This window comes from Sarcophilus harrisii, chromosome X (genome assembly GCF_902635505.1).
Source record: "Sarcophilus harrisii chromosome X, mSarHar1.11, whole genome shotgun sequence".
In the NCBI taxonomy this organism is placed as follows: domain Eukaryota; kingdom Metazoa; phylum Chordata; class Mammalia; order Dasyuromorphia; family Dasyuridae; genus Sarcophilus; species Sarcophilus harrisii.
This window is the reverse complement of record NC_045432.1, coordinates 52490850-52512405: the sequence shown is the minus strand read 5'-3', so window position 1 is coordinate 52512405 and position 21556 is coordinate 52490850. Positions and strand designations below refer to the sequence as shown.

Here is a 21556-nt window from a genome sequence, read left to right as displayed (position 1 = left end):
CATGTAGATATTTTATTACAACACAGAAAATGGCAACACTTCGATAAATTAACTAGGATGCAAGTCTTGGCAATGTGTTTTTTTAAAAACACAGACGAAAGTAATGTACAAAGTGTCCTTTGGAACTAAATAATTTGTTTTAATGATGAGTCCAAAATCGAGATGATTTGTTGTTTGAATAAAACAGCATTAATTCTTGATGGTTACACCAATATCCCAATGCATCTATGGAGATGCCCCCCAATGAGGCAATCCATCCAAATCTCTCCATCTCATATAACTCTTGTCTTCTATGTCTCCCAGAAAATTTCCCCACGGGAGACCCACCCTTTTCACTGGAGGCCTTTTGACATCAATAAGATACCAGTGAAATACCAGAGCTGTACAAAAACAGCTCAACTGAACGGCTAGTCCCTTAATCAGCTACAGACTAGATCATCTAGTTTAGTTGGGGAGACTGGCTCGGTGAAAAAATTTGTTCGGGGGTGAGGGAAGGGGAAAGCAATAAAAACCTGAATTAGTAGGCAAGGTTAAAAACACTAACATTTAAAAATTATATAAGCTTATTGACTTCTAAGAATAATGTTATAGCTTTTCATTAGTGTTTCTGACCTCGATGAAAATATTTGTTTTGTTTAGTTTGTTGGGTTTTTATTTTCCACTTTATTGAGGCAGCATTGCCATTCCAGTTTGCAAATGGGTTACATAAATGGGCAGTTTCTGTCTAGGGGCCATTCTACACCAAATAGTATACCCACCCATACAATATTTTATTTTTTGAAAGTTGAATGAGAAGTAACATTTTCATTTAAGAATAATCACAGTAACTCTGTCCTAATGGTATTGATTCTCAAGGGGATAGGGACTATGACAATTGTTTCTCACTTAATTTCCTGATTTCACTAATTTGTTTGTGTCTAACCAAAGCACTGGGCTCACTTTTCAGCAAGTAAATTGGCAGGCACATTAACAATCAATCAATGAATCAACCAAGCCTTATTAAGCATTTACTATGTACCAGGTACTATACTAAGTGCTAGAGTTACAAAGAAAAAGCCTGAATAGCCTCTACCCAAAAAGATTCGTTATTTCCCACTTAATAGGATTTTATTTTTTCCAATTACATGTAAAGGTAGTTTTCAGCACTGAAAGATTTTGAATTCCAAATTTCCCCCCTCAAGACAACAAGCAATAGATACAGATATAGATATAGATATAGATATAGATATAGATGTATATACACATATATATGTATATATATATATATGTGTGTGTGTATGCATGTATATACATATACACACAATTATATCAAACATATTTACACATTAGTCATGTTGTGAAAGAAAAATCAAAAACAAAGGAGGGAAATCACAAGAAAGAAAAGAATAAAACAACAAAAAAGTGAGCAGTCTACATTAAGATTCCAGAGTTTCATTCTCTGGATGTAAGTAGCATTTTCCATCATGAGCCTTTTGGAATTGTCTTAGAACATTGTATGACTAAGAAGAGCTAAGTCTATCACAATTGATCATCACACAATGTTGTTGTTACTACGTACAATGTTCTCCTGGTTCGGTTCACTTCACTTTTCTGAGAGCATTAGTCAACATTTCTTAAAGGAAAATAGTATTCCGTCATGATCACATGCAACAATTTGTTCAGCATTCCCCAATTGATGGGCATTCCCTCAATTTCAAATTCTTTGCCACCACAAAAAGAGCTGCTATAAACATTTTTATATGTGGGAGTTCTTTTCCATTTTTCATGATCTCTTTGGTAAGGACGATAGATTATGATGGGGGAGTCAACATGTACCCGGGATACAAACAACGTACATGCAAGGCATCCAGGGGGTTTAAGAGGGGTCGAATTCTACTTCAGATACTTCCTAGCCATGTGACCCTGGCCCATTGTCTGCCTTGGTTTCCTCATCCGTGAAATGAAAATAATAATAGTGTCCACTTCCAGGGTTGTTGTGAGGATAAACTGAGAAAATACATGTGAGATGCTTTTCAAATCTTAGAGCATTCTATAAATGTTGGTAGTGTTATTGAAGGTAGCTTTAGAGCACAAGGCCTCAGCAACTGGGGGATCTGGGAAAGGTCTTCTATAAATTGAACTGAGTCTTAAGAGGAAGCCTAAAGCTTCCAAGAGGCAGAGGTATGGGGGTCAACCGTTAGTGCAAATGTTAATCCGTTGTGTCCTTTCTCTGTTGGTATCCTGTTTTATCTTATTAGAGCAACAGTAAGGGGCAGAAAGAGACTAATCCAGTAAGTTTTGTGAAACATAAAAAAAGTTGACCTTCAAAATTTTAGTAAACCATCATAGGCAACATGGTAGCTCCAGTCACATCAAAACTAGAATGTAATCCAAGAAAGGACCATACCCTAGTTGATGAAATGTGTAGCTAGACTGAGTATCTAAAAGGCACATCTTTAGGAGGTTCTCTCCCCCTCAGGACATGGGAACTTCATTAGGAAAGGTGCCCCAACAGAGCATCAGTGAGAAGCCTCTCCCTGGAGAGGAGAAGAGATCCCAATGTCAATCCTTAGGAGACCCCTTTAAAACCTGTTTAGATACTGTTCAGAAATACTCTGGGACATTTCTATTCTGTCCTGCAGATCTCTCTACTCTTTTCTTCCCATTAGATTATAAGCATCATCAAAGTTTTCATCAGATTCATTCCATGGGTCCTAAGATACCATGTCCCATCCATGCTTTGGACCACACTGCACAATGTCCCTAGGATGAATTCCCCTCGATTCCAATCCAACAAAATGCCTCCCTTGCTTCAAGGGTCTGTAGTTGGAAGAGACCTCAGGGGCCACCCAAGTCCAAACTTCTTATTTTACAGAGGAAGAAACTGAGGTCCAGAAATGTGAAGCAACTTGTCCAAAATTCAATCACCACGACCATGAAGCTGTTTTTTTCTGACTGGCTTCTCTAGCTCCTCATAGAACTAAAACCTTCTTTCTCTCCTCAAATTGCTCAGAGCAATACCCATGGATATCTCCTCTGTCCTTCTCGCCAATCCCATTTTTCCTCATGTCATCGTTATTCATATACTTGCTCTTCTCAACAGTAGATCTAACTTCAAGAACGGGGCCTGTGTCACATCAATCTGTCTTACTCCAATGCCTAGCATTGTGTCTTAGACTCAGAAGGTGCTTAAAAAGTGAAGGGGAAGTAAGTGTTCAATAAATACTCTAGAGCTGAATCGAAAACAATCCTAATGAATCCTAATGAATTATCTTGCTGAGCCTATTTCCTCATAGCTCTTAACACCACTCAGTCCACCAGTGCAGTCCCAACCAGATTAAAATGCACTTGGGAAAGATTTAACAAAATAAACCAAAATATACGAAAATACAAACAATACTAGTGAGTGGTTTTCTAAATCAATGTGTGGCCTGCAGGGATCCTTATGTACCCTGTAATGATCCCATTTCTTTTTGAGTGTTATAACACAAATTTCACAAGTGAAGAGAGTTTATTGCATCTGTCTTTAAGCTATAGCCAATTAAAAATCAATAGCCTTATTTCCTTGGGCCTTTGTTCCCCAAAAGTAGGCAGTCAGGGAAACTTGCGATAGGGGAAAGCCTGCCAGACTGCAAATTGGGGGAGAGGCTGTTATTAGCATGGTGACCTTTTTTCTCTCCCTTTCAGATTGTGTCATGTGGAAGCAATGTTGTGTGACCCCTTAGAGGAAATGAGCTGTACAAGATGGGTCACGCAAGGTAAACTAAGGACTCTAACATAGTGATGTCATTTGGGTCCTCTTTGAGAAAGAAGGATGACAAACAACAATGCAAAAGCCTTCTTGGTGGTTTTCCTGTCTCTGATCTCTCTCTACTGCAACATATCCTCCACTCAGTTGCCCAAATGATTTTCCTAAGGTATGGGTCTGACCACATCAGCCCTCTGCTCCAATGGCTCGAGGATCAAATACAAAGTTAAGCGTTAAGGTTCTTCACACCCTGGCTAGTCTTCTCCTCTTCCCCAATCCCATGATCCCACCACACTGGTCCTCTTGCTGCTCCTTACCCATGCCACACCACTCCCCATCTCTCAGCCTTTGCCCTGGCTGTCCCTCATGCTGACAATGTTCTTCCTCCTCCCCTCCACGTCTTGCCAACCCAGGCTTCTTTCAAAATTCAGCTTAAGTGCCACCTCCTGCAGAGCTTCAGCCACTAGAACTTTCCCCTCTCTCTTCTATGACCCTGCAACTCTGCAGGTATCTTGTATGTACCTATTTCCATGCTGTTTTCCCATTCAAATATAAGCTCCTTGAGGGCAGGAACCAACTTTTTGTACTTTTGCCTTCCTTTGTATCCCACAAGGACTTAATACATGTTTGTTGATTAACTAAGCCTGACCTTTGATTAATTTGCAAGCATTCAATTAGATCTTACTTGTGAGGGGGAAAAATGAGCTATGCATGCCTTGGAAAGAACTGGAATACCTAAGAATATAAAGAGGGTAAATGATAAAATTATATGTATATATATACACACACACACATATATATATATATGCATATATACATATTCCAACCAATGTCTGGAAATTAGGGATAAATTGATAACAAGGCTTGGTTGAAAAGGTACTAAATTATAGTTAGGGGTTCATTCCTTTAAAAGCTTGCATGGTCCAGTGATTTTCAACTTCCATGTTTAAATTTAGTCATTTTAATATGGAATTATATTTTTACTTTCGAAACAAGGTATGGCAAAACTATGCTAATTTCTCAGATGAGGGTGCTTATGGTTTAAGCCTAGTAGTTTGCACCATATTAGCAAGGGTCTCACTGCCACCTGGTGGCACTGCACCCCAAGTGCAGGATCAAGCCCGGAAGGGGGGAGGGGAAGTCTTTTGAAGGTTCAATCTGTGTGACCCCAGACGTAAAGGGACCACGACAAACACCATTCCAATAGAGACGTTTGGGTGAAACGGATTTTCAAGGCTTAGTCAACTATAGCATCACCAACCCACTCAGTCAATGTACCCAAAATGGCCCAACAAAGGACTGGGTAGTCCTTTGGGCTTGGGCTGTCATGGAATCTGAGCTCCCGTGGCTCATGTGTTCCATATGAAGTAGATCCAAGAGGGCCTCGCACTCTACTCGCTCAATATGATAAAAGCAAAATTAGAGCTCTTTCGAGTGTTCTTAGGATCCAACGAGGGTAAATGGATTCAAATAATGGAAACTACTTCTTCAAAAAGGAAACTTAAGAGAGGAAATTCCAGCATTTCTTAGGAAAAGGAAAAATGCAGGAAAGCACTTCGGGTGTCCAAGGGGGCCGTTCTCACAGGCCTTAAAGTGTGCAGACAGCTCCCGATTTGTCTTTGACTCCATTCCCTCGTGATGTGATGTGCCATTGGAGACTCCAAGCATTCCTCTGAAGTCTGGAGTTAGCGGTTGCCAAGTGTCAGGAAGAAACCCGAAGCAAGAGTAGGGAATAGGCAGCGAGAGGACTCGAGCCAGTTAGGGCTAAAAGCACCATCCCAATTAGCTGGGTTGCAGGAAGAATGTGTTTTTCTATACATGAATGTGGTTCGTTTATATTTTACAGGTTTTATGAGAATGTGTCTGCTCTCCCTTTCCTGGGTTGCTATGGCTAAAGGTGCTGGTGGCCAAACTGCTAGAGTGCAGAGAGGCCGGCAGCGTCTACAAAGGCACCATGCTGGAAGCTCTTCCAGCCAACCAGACGCTGCCAGGGCTGGCAACTAAAAGAATAATGATCATGTGCCCTTTGCAGACACTTGTTGAAGAGAATGCCTACCCCTTCCAGCTGTTGTTGCCCATGCGCCAGTATTCGTGCTCAGCCATGTAATTGCTTCTCTAAGTTTCTAAATGAGAACATAATTTGCCCTTCAATAGAAAAAGACAAGTAGCTAATTGCACCTGGAAATGGCTGAGATGACCCGGCAATAAACAAATTGGGTCTTTTATTATTTAAGTAATTGTCTCTTCCCATGGGAGGTGTGTCCCAAAAGCAGGGATTCTGAACCTTTCTTCGGGTCACGGATCTCTTTGGCAGTCAGGGGAAGGCTAGGATTCCCTCCCCTCCTCCAGGATTGAGTTTTTAAATACATGAAATAAATATATAGGGCTACAGAGGAAATCAATTACATTACGATAGACATCAAAATATTTTTAAAAATTCACAGCCCCTGGACCAAGAATCCCTGCTCTAAAGTGACGTGACTGATGCTTTGTTGCTGTAGTTGTTTTAACAAGCAGGTTTTATCTAAGTGAACATTTTATCCCTGTCAAAAGAGTTCCCTTGGGATGATCCACCGGTCCCACAATGCTGCTGTTATATGATACATTTTATGGGATGCTCTTCAGAAACTGCCATCAAATACTACTGATGAGCCTGCCCAGCCTCATTACTTCCCAGCTCCAGCTCAGTTATAGAGATTGCTTAAACAAACCCATCCAAAACGGAGATCGCTCATCAGAACAGGGGCCCACTATACAACTATGTTAAACACCTTCTCTTCTCCATCATCTACTTTATCTGGCTAAAAATGAAGAGTTCCTTGGTTTGGGATTCCTGGACAGAGTGGAGAGCTGATGGAAACCTTGAGGCACCATCCCCCACCCCATGATTAGAGGTGTTTACACTAATACCTCTTATTTTTAAAAATGAACTGGCAAAGAAGAAAAAACCCAACTATTGAAACATATTCTGTAATATATTATTTATATAATATTATAAATTTATAATTTATATAATATTATGTAATGGAAAGGCCAGGATTCATCTTCAGAGGAGAACACTTTAATAAAAAAAAAGTAATTTAAAAAAAGCTTCCATCCCAAAGAGTAATGTGAAATGGCTTTCTGCCCAGAGAAAATTTATACAAGAACTCAAAAAAGAATTAAAAAATCAAATCAGAGACATTGAGGAAAAACTAAAGAAAAAATGAAAACTATCCCCAAAACTAGAAGCTTATGAAAAAAAGTTATAGAAAAAGAGGTACAGAGTCTCAAAGATGAAAATAATTATGCTTTGAAAATTAGAACTGGGCCAGGGGAAGTCAGTGAAGCTATGAGAGACCAAGAAATAACAAAACAGATTATGAAGAATGAGAAAATAGAACAGAATGTGAAACATAAGAAAAACGACAGATCTGGAGAACAGATCAAGAAGACAAAATATAACAATAATTGGACTGCCAGAACGTTCTGACCAAAAAAACTACCTTGGCACAATAATGCAGGAATTAATCGAAGAAAACTGTCCTGGAGTGATAGAACATGAGGGGAAAGCAGAAATAGAATAGAAATAGAAAAAATAGCACCTTCCAGAATCTATAAAGAAATAAGGGGGAAAGATGGACAGATGGGGAAGCAAAAGGTTAGGGAAAAAGACAAAGGAGGGATCCTTGTGTGGGGGGAAGTAAAGTAATAGCAAGGTACATTATGGAGTAGAATTTAATTAAAGAGACAGCAAGGATAGAAAAGATATGTGTGTATATGTATGTATATATCTACATATGTATACATAAACATATCTTTTCTTAAATGTAGCTTGCTTGGGAGTGGGGGTAATGGAAGGGGAAAAGAAAGAATAAATAAGGTAAGCAGCAGAGAACCAAAGAACAATTTACAAGGAAGTAAAGAAAAAAAATGGTCATTCATGACCATTCATGAATATAATTTCTTCTACTAATATATATATACACTTTCTCAATTTGGTAATTTGTTGTTACAGATTTTGAATCCTCTCTGATATTCTGCAGAGCACATGACAATGTTCTTTTTTGTTTTGCTTTATTTTGCTTTGCATTTCTTTTTTTTATTTTCCTTTTTTCTTACTTTGTTTTTTTCAAATAAAAAAAAGAAACAGAAAAATGAAGAACTCAAAACAAAAGGCTGAGAAAGTGTCAGATGGGTTTTATAACTTACCGGTAAATGGCCCAGCAGAGGAGAGATATTATCAGATATATAAATAATTATTCCCTCGGTGGTCAGGACAATCAGAAATTCATCCAATGCCTATTAAAGAGAGAAAACAGTACCACCAAAATGTTGTTGTTGTTTGTCCTTCATTCTCAAAGAGAACCAATGTGACTACAACAATATCACGTTCAGTTTTATTTCTTTGTAGCAAAGAAACAAGAACATGAAACCGGTTCTGTGGCCACTCATAACGATTGCCAGCTTGGCCACTCTCCTCCCAGGGTTTCTAGTACCTTCATAAGACCTCTGTGAGACTCAGGATAATGTAAGGCCCAGTTCTAGGTGGTAGCAAGGAGAGGTTGGAAAGGGTAGAAAAGGAAGATAATAGGAGTTGGGAAGATGACTGGAGACTACATAAAACTCATTTCATTCTTTGAACTTATATCCCTAGCGCCTAAAACAGTATGTGTAATATAGGTGCATAATAAATGCTTGTTGATTGATTGATTGGAAAGTAAACGAAAAGGGATACAAACCATTGGGTTTTTTTCCCCAAGTTCTAACCATGTATAAAGTAGGTTGGGGAGCCATCAAGGCCTAGTCAGAAGGCCTTCATGGACACATGCAAGCCCATTTTCATGTGTAAGCCAGGTAAAAGCTTTAGGCCTGACTAAAACCAAAGAGCTAGAATTAAAGGCGATTAGCCCAGTGGCAGAGTGACTGGCTATTCCATTAAAAACTCTAGCTCTCTCCTGAAGGGTGAGCACTGTAGCTCTGGGAGTCAGTGGCAATGGCAGTGGCAGGAATGTGATAAGTAATGGGCATCTCCACGCTTTGGCAGGAGAGACGCGGGCAATGCTGTAGAGAGGCGGGTGTGATGACAGAGTGCTGAAGTGAGAAGACAAATGGATATGTCACGAAACCAAAGGACTAGAGCTGGGGATGGAACCAAGAAGCAACAGAAATTAGAGCCAAGGGTGGCAAAGCAAACCCGGGCCTCGGACTTTCCAAGTACCATAATTCTGTGGATTGTGCAGATCAGGGTGAGGAACTTAGTACTTGAGCAACCCCAAGTCCTTTGCCACTATGAATCTGGAGCAAGTGCACTGATCCCCAGGGAAGCTGCTGCTCACTAGAGGTATGATGAGCAATCTGGAATTCTTTTACCACAAGGGAGGTAGAGATTGGAGAGGGGGTTCAACTTCAGAGAGGCACTATAGGTGGAGTGATGTGATGGATACCAAGGGGGCCAGGAGCCCCCAGGAAAGAAAGTATTCTAAGCACCTAGGGGGTATGATATGTTATCTTTGTTGCATTTTATTAAGACCTACCTTAATAGGTAGGTAATTAAGACCAGGCCGTTAGCCTGGAGTGTTTGCCCTGAAACTAAAAAATTATCAAATCTTGCCATTCCCTGGGTGGGTAGAAATATGAACAAATTATTTTGGGGAACCCTCTCCTCCCCAGGTTGAAGTCAATCTATTAGAGGACAGGACTCAAATGGCACAGAGGAAGCATCTGAAGGTATGAATCATTAGGATGATTCTAGACCTCTGATGTCATTGGTACAGGAGAGGAGCTACCAGTGAGGATGATCCCTTGGAGGCAAAGCAGTAGCCATTCCTCAACCTCAGAGTAAGTGTCAGAGAGTTGCCTATGGCTGAAAGGGGTTACCAGAACTGCCGAGAGACGGGACTTGAATCTAGAGCTTCCTCACTGGCACAATTTTAATTACCAAGTAATTACAAAGTACAGGAAGTTTGTTAAGTTACATTCCTTGTCTCCCGGCATGTGCTAAATTTCATGTTAAGCAAGAGATTTGTAATAAATCCTGTCACTGCTCCCAAACATTCCCAAATAACATACTTTGCACCATAAATTCTGCCGTCCAAACTGAACAACTTTACCCTTGTGTTTAATTTCATTTTTACCTTAACCCTCTTTAAAAAAAAAAAACTGCTGGAAGGATTTCTGTGGATATTGTTATTTAGAATTGTTAATATATATATATATATATATATATATATATATATATATATATATATATATATATATATATATATATATATATATCTTTAGGGCAAAAATTCCCAACTGCTATTAGTCAAAGGTGATTCTCTTAAATAGGAAGGTCCCCAACAGGCACCGAGGCATGACGCTATCAGCTAAGCGGTAAAAGCAGCTGGCTGATATAGTGGAGAGAGCACTGGGCCTAAATTCAGGAAAACAACAGTTCAAATACAAACTCAGGCGCTTGCTAGCTGTGTGACTCCTGGCAAGTCATTTAACCTCTGCCTTCGTTTCCCTATCTGTAAAACGGACAGCATAACAGCCCCTACCTTGTGGGGTTGTTCTGAGGATCAAAAGCCTTAAAATATGTTAGCACAGTGCCAGGCACATAGTAGGCACTTAATCAATGTGGGTTCTTTCCTTCCTTTTAAAGGCAAGATGTTGCTAATTAGCATCAGCGGAGGGAGTTTCCACACCAGAGATTCCCTACACTGGGGAAATCACAGGTCCGGGGCCCCAGAGGAATATGCAGACAAATGAATAAAGCTGCTCCGGGAGCATGTGCAGTCATGGGGAGGGTCACTGTCCCTCCCTCTGTGCACAGCCCTCTGGCATCCTTCCTACTGGGCTATTCCCATCTTCCCTATCTATGCATTTTTTTCCCTTCCCAGCAATGTAGGCAAAAATTGAAACCCCCAGAGTCAATGCTTATGTTGCTTGGGAATGGAGTCAACAAGGATCATCAAGGAGCTGGGCAGCTGGCAGCCTCTCCTTGCATCCCCAATCACAACAGCCGTCCCTCATTACCGGCTCTGCTCTGCCTCAAGCAGATGGTGCAATCGAGAACGTGACATGAGGCCAAAGTTCCCTCAGAACAGAATCAAATGGGTCACTGCTGAGGCATGAGACCTCCGCCTCTTCACCCCAGACCCAGATTCCATCCTGAGGCCATCTTTCCAGCGAGAGTCAGTTTTGAGGAAGAGAACATTTCATTTTCCTAAGAGATCACAAAAGGTAGAAGCTGAGGGGGGTATGGTGGCCTGAGATCTTCCATTTTCTACCTAACCGGGGCCTCCCCTGGAATCCCCCGAAGGGGGTCTCTCCACCATGCTGAGGAGCCTTCATCTAGACCTTTCACCATCTCATGGGCACCATTAAAGCCTCAGGTACCCCACACCCAACCACCTAGCTCTCTGATGTCGCTTTCCCAATATAACTCTTTAGTGGTGATATAAAAAAGATTCACTCACAGAATCAGAGAATCTCAGGTTCGGAAGGGACCTCAGTGGCCAACTGATTCAACCCATTGGGCACAGACCCAGAGGTTGCAGCCTCCTTATAATTACCATGTGCCACTTCACTTCTATAATAAACAGAAGCACCACCAAAATAGAGTCATTGGAGTCACTGGGAGGATACACCCGAGGTGTTTAACAACCAGCTGGGGGAGGTGGATAGACACACATGCTTTGAGCTTTAATCAGCATTGATATTTTCCCCATGACTTTCTTAAATCTGGGAAGGACAAGAAGAAATCACCAACCTCTGATCTGGGGTATCTGCTGCTTTCTGGGGTACAAATACTCGCAGTGAAAATTTCACAATTGGCTCTCCCCAGCCAGTTCACGCTGACCGGAGCACAGCCCAGGATCCATAAATATCAAGGCCCATCAGCAAATCGGGACTTTTACAGGTCACCCAAATGCCTATAAATTAGTCCAAGTAGAACAGCCACTTTGTGCCATGCTTATACAAGGCGTTTAATAAATGATGACCGAACTGGATTGGATTTCACACAACTGGAGGAGGCAAGGCCTACTTCTTGGGTCAGAGTAGACAATGAGATTAATACACATGCACCTAATAACCGCATCCACTCTTCTTGCAGTGATAGACATCAGTTTGCAGTCATATTTTCTTAATTTGGGTCCGTGAAAATAAATGACCTCTGACAGGAAGGGGTAGCACTTACAACCACTAGCCCACAGCCCCGAGATCTGATTCTTATGACAGTGAAGTACAGTGGAAAGAACACTGACTCAAAACACAATCTCCAAAGACTTCAGTTTCCTCATCAGTAAAATGAGGGGACTGGACTGACTGGCCCGGGAGGTCTCTTCTAGCTCTAGTATCTCTGATCCGATGGCTGACCAAGATCTGGAATATAATGTATGACACCCTCCTCTACACAGCTGGCCTGACACAAAACTCCACTTTTAAACTCAAGGAGGATTTGAGAAGTTATGTGATTGAGGCTGGCTCCGTCCACTGATTGAATCCCCCAGCTAATTACCAGACTCCTCGCAACTTGGCCGAAATTTCCAGTTCTTATCCCGGTAATGAGGTCTATTGTGTATCTTCCGTGTATAATGCATACACATTTTAGAAGGTTTCTTACCTCAAACATCAACTGTGTGAATTCATTGTTGGTAAGAAATGGTGGTTTCCAGGCCCTTCTGGCATTAGCAGCTTGCATCTGGGTTTTTTTTTCTTAAAAGGAGAAAGAAGCAAGAGATTGAAATGACCATTGGGAATATCTCCCTTTTTTCCAAAGTTACAATTCATTTTGGAGCAGAGCCTCCTCTGAAATCATGCTACAGTTTTATTGGTGGCTAATTACTTGGCATTCGAATCAACCCTGTTGACCAAAGGAAGCATTTCGGTCTATTATCACCCTTGTTGAAGACAAAAGTTCTCCCTCTCATGCCTCTTTGAAATTGGGTTCTTGAAGGCCGTGCCTGCAAAGCCAGAGCTTTGCCATTTCACACTAAGAGTTTATCCACCTGGGGCCTATTTTGATTATAATAGTTCCAGGAGACAGTGGAAGGTGACCATATCCCAAACAAATGACGGCTCTGGAAGTATAAGTATGGCATCTGAGGAAATCACTATAGACCCTTTCCCTCTGGCACGTGGCCTTAGCCAACATGTAGGTTTCTTAACTGTCCGGGAGCCAGATATCCCTTAGTAATAGACAGTAACTGCCTTTAAAAAAAGGCCATCTTATGATCAGTTCTGATAGACATTGCTCTTTTCAACAGGTAAGTGTTTCAGGTCAGTTCCAACAGTCTTGGGATGGAGAGAGCCATCTACACCCAGAGAGGACTGTGGGAACTGAGTGGATCACAGCACAGTGCATTTACTCTTTTTGTTGTTGTTTGCTTGCATTTTGTTTTTTTTTTCCTTTTTGATCTGATTTTTCTTGTGCAATATGATAAATGTGGAAATACATATAGAAGAATTGCACATGCTTAACATACACTGGATCACTTGCCATCTAGGGGAGGGAGTAAGGAGAAGGAAGGGAGAGAAAAATTGGAACACAAGGTTTTGAAAGGGTGAAGGTTGAAAACTATCTATGCATATATTTTGAAAATAAAACACTTTTAAAAGTAAAAAATAAAATAAAAAAGACCATCTTACATGCAAAAAACAATAAATAAATTTCCAGTGGTAGTTTTCCTTATGACAGCTTGGCAAAGTGAATCAGCCTTGGAGACAGCAGAATTTGGGTTCAAGCCCTGTCTCTGACATATAGTATTCATGTGACCCTGGGCAAGCCACTTAACCGTGTGGTGCCCCAAGTTCTCTTTAAGATTAAATTGCAGAGAGATGCCAATGTGGACAAGTAAAGGGAGTTTTCTCACTGGGAGCGTCCTTCCCTAATGAAATCCCAGGGCAGCTTAAAAACAAACAAACTTCCTTGTAGCAGAAACTCAGCAAACTGAACAGAAAACAAACTAGCACTGCACTTAAACATTCTGGACATACTAAAAACACCTCCCTGGCTATAACTCTACTTCAAGGCAAAAAGGGCATCATAGGTTTAAAGCTGAAAGGGATCTCAAAGATCATTCAACCAAATGATATTTTATAGATAAAGAAATTGAGGCCCAAGAAGTCTGTGTTGCCTAAAGTCACATAAGTAATAGAAAGAGCAGAGCCAGGCACCAGACCCAGGTTCTCTGCCACCAAACTTGGGCTTACTCAATTCCGGCAAAGGAAGAAGCGCTTAAAGCCACAGTGTATGACGTGGGTGCATCTGGCCTAAAAAGGACACTTTCTGAAATAACCACAAGCCAACTGTGCAAGTGTATTGGCCAAAATGTACACTGACCACTTCCCCATCCCAAAATCCTATCGGTAGGCACATGGAGGTGGTAAAATATAAGGCTGAGCTTTTGTCTCTGGTTGCCCCATGAGTGCTGATCCACATATGAACTTGGAAGAGCGCAGGCTATCCTGCTCCCAGCTTCAGGGACCCTGAAGAATAGCTCCAATATTACCATTAGTGAAGCTCAATATATTCCTTAGGTATCCACTTACCTCGGCTTAGAAAATACCCAATCAAAATGGCAGCCCAATGGCTACTCTCCTATAAAAGTTATCTAGATAAATGGGAAAAGCAGGAACCAGTCATAGGTTCTCACGGTCTTGGACTTCTTACCCAGGAAAAGCCTCCCTCACACACACTGTCAATTTTAGAATGCCATAGAATGCCAAGAACTAGAAGTTTCTGTAGGAACCATCTATTTTCCTTCACCCAACTTTCCAATTCACTGCATTTCCTTGTCTTTTAGAAGCAAAGAATAATGTATTCCCCCCCAACAACACTTGTTAAATGTCTCACTGGAAAAAGATTCTGTGACCTTTTCAGTGTTCAATTCCGCTTACCTCTAAATGTACCACTAAATTAATAGTTCCCCATGCTGCCCTTTTAACAAAGGATTAAAATCCCCAAATCGCTTGTAGTCTAACCTAATTATTCCATTACTACCTCTTAGATAAATACAAGTGGAAGGTTGTGGCAGCAGCAAGATGAGATTTTGCCCAGTTATGCTTCTAATTATTTCCACTTTATTTTTCTTCTTTTGCATTGATTACTATGACATTTAAGCACCTGTCACAAACAAACTGCCGCGACTGAGAATACTGGATGCTAAGAGCCGGACAAGACCATTAGCAGGCCTGACTGTTTCCCACCCACGGAGTATGCTCTTGGGAGAAAGACTAACACAACTCTATCGCCCGGAATCTATTTTCTTCCCGAAAATGAAAAATCCCAAGACTGGCAACAGGCCCCCCAAAAGGTACCTTTATGCTGGTGGAAAAAGTCAATGGTCTTCTGTAATATGGTAGCCTTATCCATCTTGACGGGATGGCCCTCCTCCTGGAGCAGGGTGCAAAGCTCTCGAATGAGAACATTGAACTGATCTCTCCTCTTCTTTTCAGACTTGTTCCTGGATGCCCTGGTTAAAGAAAATACAAAGGCATCGCCAGCAAATGTGGTGCTAGGGATTCAGAGACCAGGTACTGTCTGGGGGAACCTAAGGGACGGATATAAGATGGTGACTCACTCTGAGGCGGGGGTGGGGGGGGAGGTCAACATTTAAGCAACTGTCATCCATCCCATCTATTCCTTCTCTAACATACCACAGCCAACATCCAAATTTCACGGAAGCCAATTTTTTTTCACCATGTTGTCTTAGCAGCCACCTAAAGATCACATCACCACACATTGAACTTAGCCATCACTGTACCCTAGAACGATTAAAAAAGGAGCTGGATCAAAGTTAACATTACAGAAATTGAGAAAGAAGGCTGAACTGGAAACACACACACAATACACACACTTGCACAGAAAAACATACATCTAAGCAGTATTTGTTGATCTGTGAATTTTAATGTATCTGAGCTCTTTAGACTGGCTAACAAGCCTCAAGGCCCAAGCAGCAAGCTCATAAGTGAAAAGGCTAAGGAAGCTTATCTTAGAATTGTGTTTTTTGCGGGAAAACTGGGACATTGATGCATTGTTGGTGGAGTTGTGAACGAATCCAACCATTCTGGAGAGTAATTTGGAACTATGCTCAAAAAGTTATCAAACTGTGCATACCTTTTGATCCAGCAGTGTTACTACTGGGCTTATATCCCAAAGAGATTATAAAGAAGGGAAAGGGACCTGTATGTGCACGAATGTTTGTGGCAGCCCTCTTTGTAGTGGCTAGAAACTGGAAACTGAATGGCTGCCCATCAGTTGGAGAATGGCAGAATAAATTGTGGTATATGAATATTATGGAATATTACTGTTCTGTAAGATATGACCAACAGGATAATTTCAGAAAGGCCCGGAGAGACTTACACGAACTGATGCTGAGTGAAATGAGCAGGACCAGGAGATCATTATATACTTCAACAACAATACTATATGATGACCAGTTCTGATGGACCAGGCCATCCTCAGCAACGAGATCAACCAAATCATTTCCAATGGAGCAGTAATGAACTGAACCAGCTACGCCCAGAGAAAGAACTCTGGGAGATGACTAAAAACCATTACATTGAATTCCCAATCCCTATATTTATGCCCACCTGCATTTTTGATTTCCTTCAGAAGCTAATTGTACAATATTTCAGAGTCTGATTCTTTTTGTACAGCAAAATAACGGTTTGGTCATGGATACTTATTGTGTATCTAATTTATATTTTAATATATTTAACATCTACTGGTCATCCTGCCATCTGGGGGAGGAGGTGGGGGGGTAAGAGGTGAAAATTTGGAACAAGAGGATTGGCAAAGTTACCCATACATATAACATGTAAATAAAAGGCTATTAAATTAAAAAAAATTAAATTCAGAAAAAATAAATAAACTCTTTAAAAAAAAAAGAATTGTGCTTTTCGTACCTCTTTAATCTTTCCTTCTCTTTTTCATCCATTACTTCCTTTGAGCAACTAGGTTCTGAAATAAAAACAGCCATATTTTTATTGGGTCCTTCAGTTATTATTTTCTTGAGAGTGACTTAAGTGATATGACTAATTGTGTCCTTTACTTAGACCAAGTTTTTTTTTTCCCAAGGAATTCTGAGTGCCATTCAGAGTATGATGACATCCAATTCCATTAAACCACTAAAGCAGTGTATGGATGGGCAACTAATGACAGGTGTTTTATTGTGAAAGACTCGCTCAATATCTATAATAATCTATTACAAATGTATGTATTTGCAAGGCTTTTAAAAACCCATTCAGTTCAGGCACACAACTTCTCTTAACTTGAAAAATAAACTCATTGTCAACCTGTTTTCTTCAATAAATTTAACTCCTACTACCTTCAACAGAAGGGAAGTAAGCAAAGGGAGCTGGGAAATGATCAGTTTGCTCCAAGTGAGTGACTGTCCGAAAGAAAGAAGTTGAACAACACAACAGAGCTGAGAAGGGCACCATTTACCTGAAGGGAGGCGGAGAGTTCCTTGGAAGCAAGTCTCTCTGACAAAGGTCCAAGATATAGAAGGAATAGCTTAAACCTTTTAAGAATAAGAGCCATTCATCACTAATTAATAAATGGTCAAAAGAGAAAGATAATCAAAAAATGAAATCCAAGCCATCAACTATTAGGGAAAAACCTTCAAATCTTAAATAATTTAGAGAAATGTAAATTAAAACATCTCAGAGGTTCTACCCCACACTTGAGGGACTGGCAAAACTGTCCAAAAAAATGACGGAGGAGTTGAAAGAAAACAGGTGCATGGTTAGTGAAGGTGGGAATTGGTGTGGTCATTCTGGAAAGCAAGTGGCAGCTATGCCCCCAGCTATTTATCACCAAGACCACAATTAAGTCCTTAAACCAATAGAAGCAAAGAAGGATGAAAAGACACATTTATATTAGTTCTTTCTGTGGTGACCAAAAAACTGTGGAAACTAAGGGGGATACACATCAATTGGGGAATGGGTGAAGGAGTATTACATAGGAATGTAATGGAATACTGTTAGATGGTAGGAAATGATGAAAGGGATGGTTTGGGAGAAACCTGGGAACTGATGCAAAGTGAAGTGAGCCCAACCACAAGAACAATTTACGCAATGATAACATTGTGAAGACAAACAATTCTGAAAGGTTTAAGGATGCTAATCAATGCAGCAAGCAATCACACTTCCAGAAGTTTGATGAATAAACAGTTACTCACTTCCTAGCCCAGAGGTGGTGGACTCAGGGAACCTATTTGTTACTAGGGTTTTAGTTTTTCTTTTTCCAGTGGAAGTAAGGGAGGGGGTATTGACAGCGGGAGGGAGAAAATAAGTGGCACAGATGGCCTGAGTACAAATCCCTCCTCAGATACTTATTAGCTGTATGACCCTGGACAAGTGACTTAACTCTGACTGCTTCCAAAAAGAAATGAACAAGGGAAGAAGGGAAGAAAGAAGGGAGGGAGGGAGGAAGGAAGGAAGAAAGGAAGGAAGGAAGGAAGGAAGGAAGGAAGGAAGGAAGGAAGGAAGGAAGGAAGGAAGGAAGGAAGAAAGGGAGGAAGGAAGAAAGGACGGAAAGAAGAAAGAAAGAAAAAAGCCTTTTTAATGGAAAAAAATAGATAAACAATTAATTAACCATTAATAATAAATATATGAATATATGTTCCATAAAATAATAAATGAATAAAAATAAAAAATAATTGAGGTCAAGGCTTTTAATGTTTTTCCATGTATCTGAAGGAACTTGAGCCTTAAGAAACAAAAATTCTTTTTCTACTTAGCTTCTGACCCCTTTTTATTTAGATCCCACTAATATCCATCAAAGCCTAAAAGTCAAAATAAATAGCAGGACAGGTTGCAGAATTCCCTATGGGCAGAGAGAAATCCGGAAAGGAGACGGTCCCAGATTTACCCCTCCTCGTACACTTAGCAAATTCTCCTTTATCCTAGCCACATGCATGTGTCTAAGCCCTGCATAGAAAGCCTCCTCTTGAGGCAGGATGAGACTCGGTTCTCCTTTGGACTTCCTAGAACGTAAACTGCTTGAACACAGGAAGTGACCTTTGCAGGTTTGTTACTCAGTTTCCTGAGTGGACGAAGGGTCTACTTTGCGTGTACACAATAGTTGCTACTCAACACCTGTCACTAAACAGGAAAAAAAATAATTTCGAGAACCCCCAGGTTGGGGGGGGGGGGTATGGAGCTTAACCTTCTGAAGCCCGACTAGGTGCCTAAGGAAGAAAGGGATTACTCCAAACTAAAGGATCAAATATGCAAAATTAAGTGGTCCGACCCCCCCTCCCCTTTTACAGATTATGAGACATTCAAAATGAGGAATCGAGGGACAGGGAGAGATGGGAATCCAGTTTTCCTAACCCCTTCACCCCCTCCCCCCGCCCCACAGGATGGCGGAGCCCATCAGGATGATGATTTCTGCAACAAGGAGGAGAGATGGAGCGGCCCCCACCGCAGGGGGGTGGGTGGGCGGCTCACCTTGTCTCTACTGCGGCGCCATTAAGTGCTGAGGGCCCTCCTGCAAGCCAAGGGGGGAGGGCGTCCAACTGCTTCTCTGCCTCCCCCGGCCTCTCGATTGAGAGCCGTAGAGGGGTGAAATGTACACCCCTTGCCCTACCCCTGTGGGCTATCCTTGCGGGGGACCTTCTCCTTCCCCAGTAATGAAGTCTCTGAGTTTACAGCGCTCCCCCCCTTGGGATGATGGGAAGCCATCTGCTGGATTGGGAAAATCTCAGCTGTGGAAGTAAAAAAAACACTCCCGGAAGGAGGCTGTGGGCTCGGTGCCCACTGAGGGGATGGGAACCATTAGGCTGCCCTTTCTCAGCAAGCTGGGTGAGAACACAAGGCTCCCTGTTCTGGGGGGCTGGGACTTCGAGGGGGGGGCGGGGGGGGGGGGTGGGAGGACGCCACGTGGCGAGTCTCGGCCCGGGCAGAGCCTGTTGGGAGTCAGTGTCCCGGCGGAGCGGCTTCCCCCCCCCCCCGCCCAAGGCCACGCTGCCGGCCTCCATGCTGCCTTCCGCCTAGTGCGGCCCAATTTCAAAATGGCCACCGAAAGATGCATTTCCCATTATTCTTTGGGAGCTTTCCATTCGGCATCACAACAAAACTTGCCTTCAGAAGCTAATCTTTCTTTTTATTTTTCCCACTAAGGCAGCCTTAATTCACAGGGAGAGGCTAATGCGGCCCGAGAACTCAGAATGAGCACCCAGAGGTGCAAAGCACTAATGTTCTGCCTGCAAAATGTCCCTGACCTTTCCCAGCCCCAGTAATTGGAGACCGCCAGTGGCCATTCACGGGGCTCTCCACCGAGAGCGTCTGAACAATAAAGAGCCGATTTCCGAGGTGACTTTGTCTAACCCGGGCGGCCGGTTTCTTTGTACTTCATACGCCATGAGGTCTCGGCAAGGAATTGTCCAGGGAGACGTGCGGCCCGGCTTTTTTTTCAAAGCTGCCTTTGCATTTGCAACCCGCCTGGCTCATTATTTGCAACTGGGCGGTAAGTGCTTGAGGTGCACTCACCCCTTACCCTTTGGGGCTGCGGTGCCTCTGCTTAATTAAGGGGGGGGAGCAATGAAAAGAGGAGACAAGATGGAAGATACAGAGAGAGGTGGACACGTAGAAAGAGACCGAGAGACATGAAAGAGATATAGATGGGAGACGAGGGACAATGAGACATGAAAGAGACAGAGAACTCGGAAGGGAGAGAGAACCAGACACAGAGCCTGAGAGCCTTCATCCCCGTAAGGCCTACCTGGGACTTTGCTCTCTTGGCATGTGGAGGGGCCTGCTTCCAGAAAATCAGCCAGCCCGGCCTGCTCCCCACTTTGGGCCATGTTAGTCGGGGATATGGGTTGTAGCCGCTGGCCTTTATCCTAGTAACAAAAGAAAGCAGGCGGTTTTACAAAAAACACGGTGCACAAGTCACTCGTGACACTGTTCTCCATGAGGCATGTGGCAAATGCACCACTAGGAGGCACAATGCAGGAAGTTCCTCCCGGGAGTCAGATGGCCCCAGTGTCCAATCAGGATTCAGGAACTTAACCCTTCCTACTTGTATGACCCTAGATGAGTCATTTGATCCCAACTGTCCAACTTCCTCATCCACCCCCCCCCAAAAAAAAAAAAAAAACTTGCCAAGTAACCGAATGGACAACACACGATACAAACAGTTAAAACGTTAAAGACTTTGGCATATAGTAACAGTAATAACAGCGTAGTAGCTGCACACGTTTATTCAGCAGCTGCTGTGCGCCAAGCATTTTACAAATATTATCTCATAAATGTGGAAATATGTTTAGAAGAACTGCACATGTTCAATCTATATCGGATTGCTTGCTGACTAGGAGGAAAGGAGGGAGGGAGGGAGGGAGGAAGAAAACTTTAGAACACAAGGTTTTTGCTAAGATAAATTTTGTTTTCTTTTCTGAAATTTTTTCCCCTGAGACAATTGGAATTAAGTGACTTGCCCAGGGTCACACAGCTAGGAAGTATTAAGTGTCTGAGGCCAGATTTAAACTCAGGTCCTCCTGACTTCAGGGCTGGTGCTCTATCCACTGTGCCACCTAGCTGCCCCACAAAGATAAATTTTGGAAACTATTTTGAAAAATAAAAAGCTAGTATTATAAATACCCCACAATTATATCATTTAATCTTCAAAAAAACTCTAGAAGGCAGTTTTTATCATCCCCACTTACAGATGAGAAAACTGATGCAAACAGGGCCAAGTGACTTGCCCAAGATTACATAGCTATTGTTTCTCACAGGCAAAATTTGAACTCAGATCCTCTTAACTCCAAGCCCATAGTTCTGTAGTAAGTAGCACAACCACATACATTTATTCAGCAGCTGCAGGGTGCCAGGCACTGTGCTAAGCACTTT

The 21556-nt window shown here is 42.0% G+C and overlaps 1 protein-coding gene across 1 annotated transcript in view; it reads right to left on the bottom strand.

The window, feature by feature from the left end:
- PASD1 (PAS domain containing repressor 1) overlaps positions 1–20628 on the bottom strand; it is an 82153-nt gene extending 61525 nt beyond the window's left edge. Inside the window, exons 1-5 of the mRNA XM_031944578.1 lie at positions 20430–20628; positions 16607–16661; positions 15017–15171; positions 12321–12412; positions 7919–8008 (exon numbers count right to left, since the gene is read on the bottom strand). Coding sequence (XP_031800438.1) covers positions 7919–8008; positions 12321–12412; positions 15017–15171; positions 16607–16661; positions 20430–20511 — 474 coding nt within the window. The 5' untranslated portion in view covers positions 20512–20628. The remainder of the gene's footprint in view (positions 1–7918; positions 8009–12320; positions 12413–15016; positions 15172–16606; positions 16662–20429) is intronic.
- Between the last annotated feature and the right edge of the window lie 928 nt (positions 20629–21556).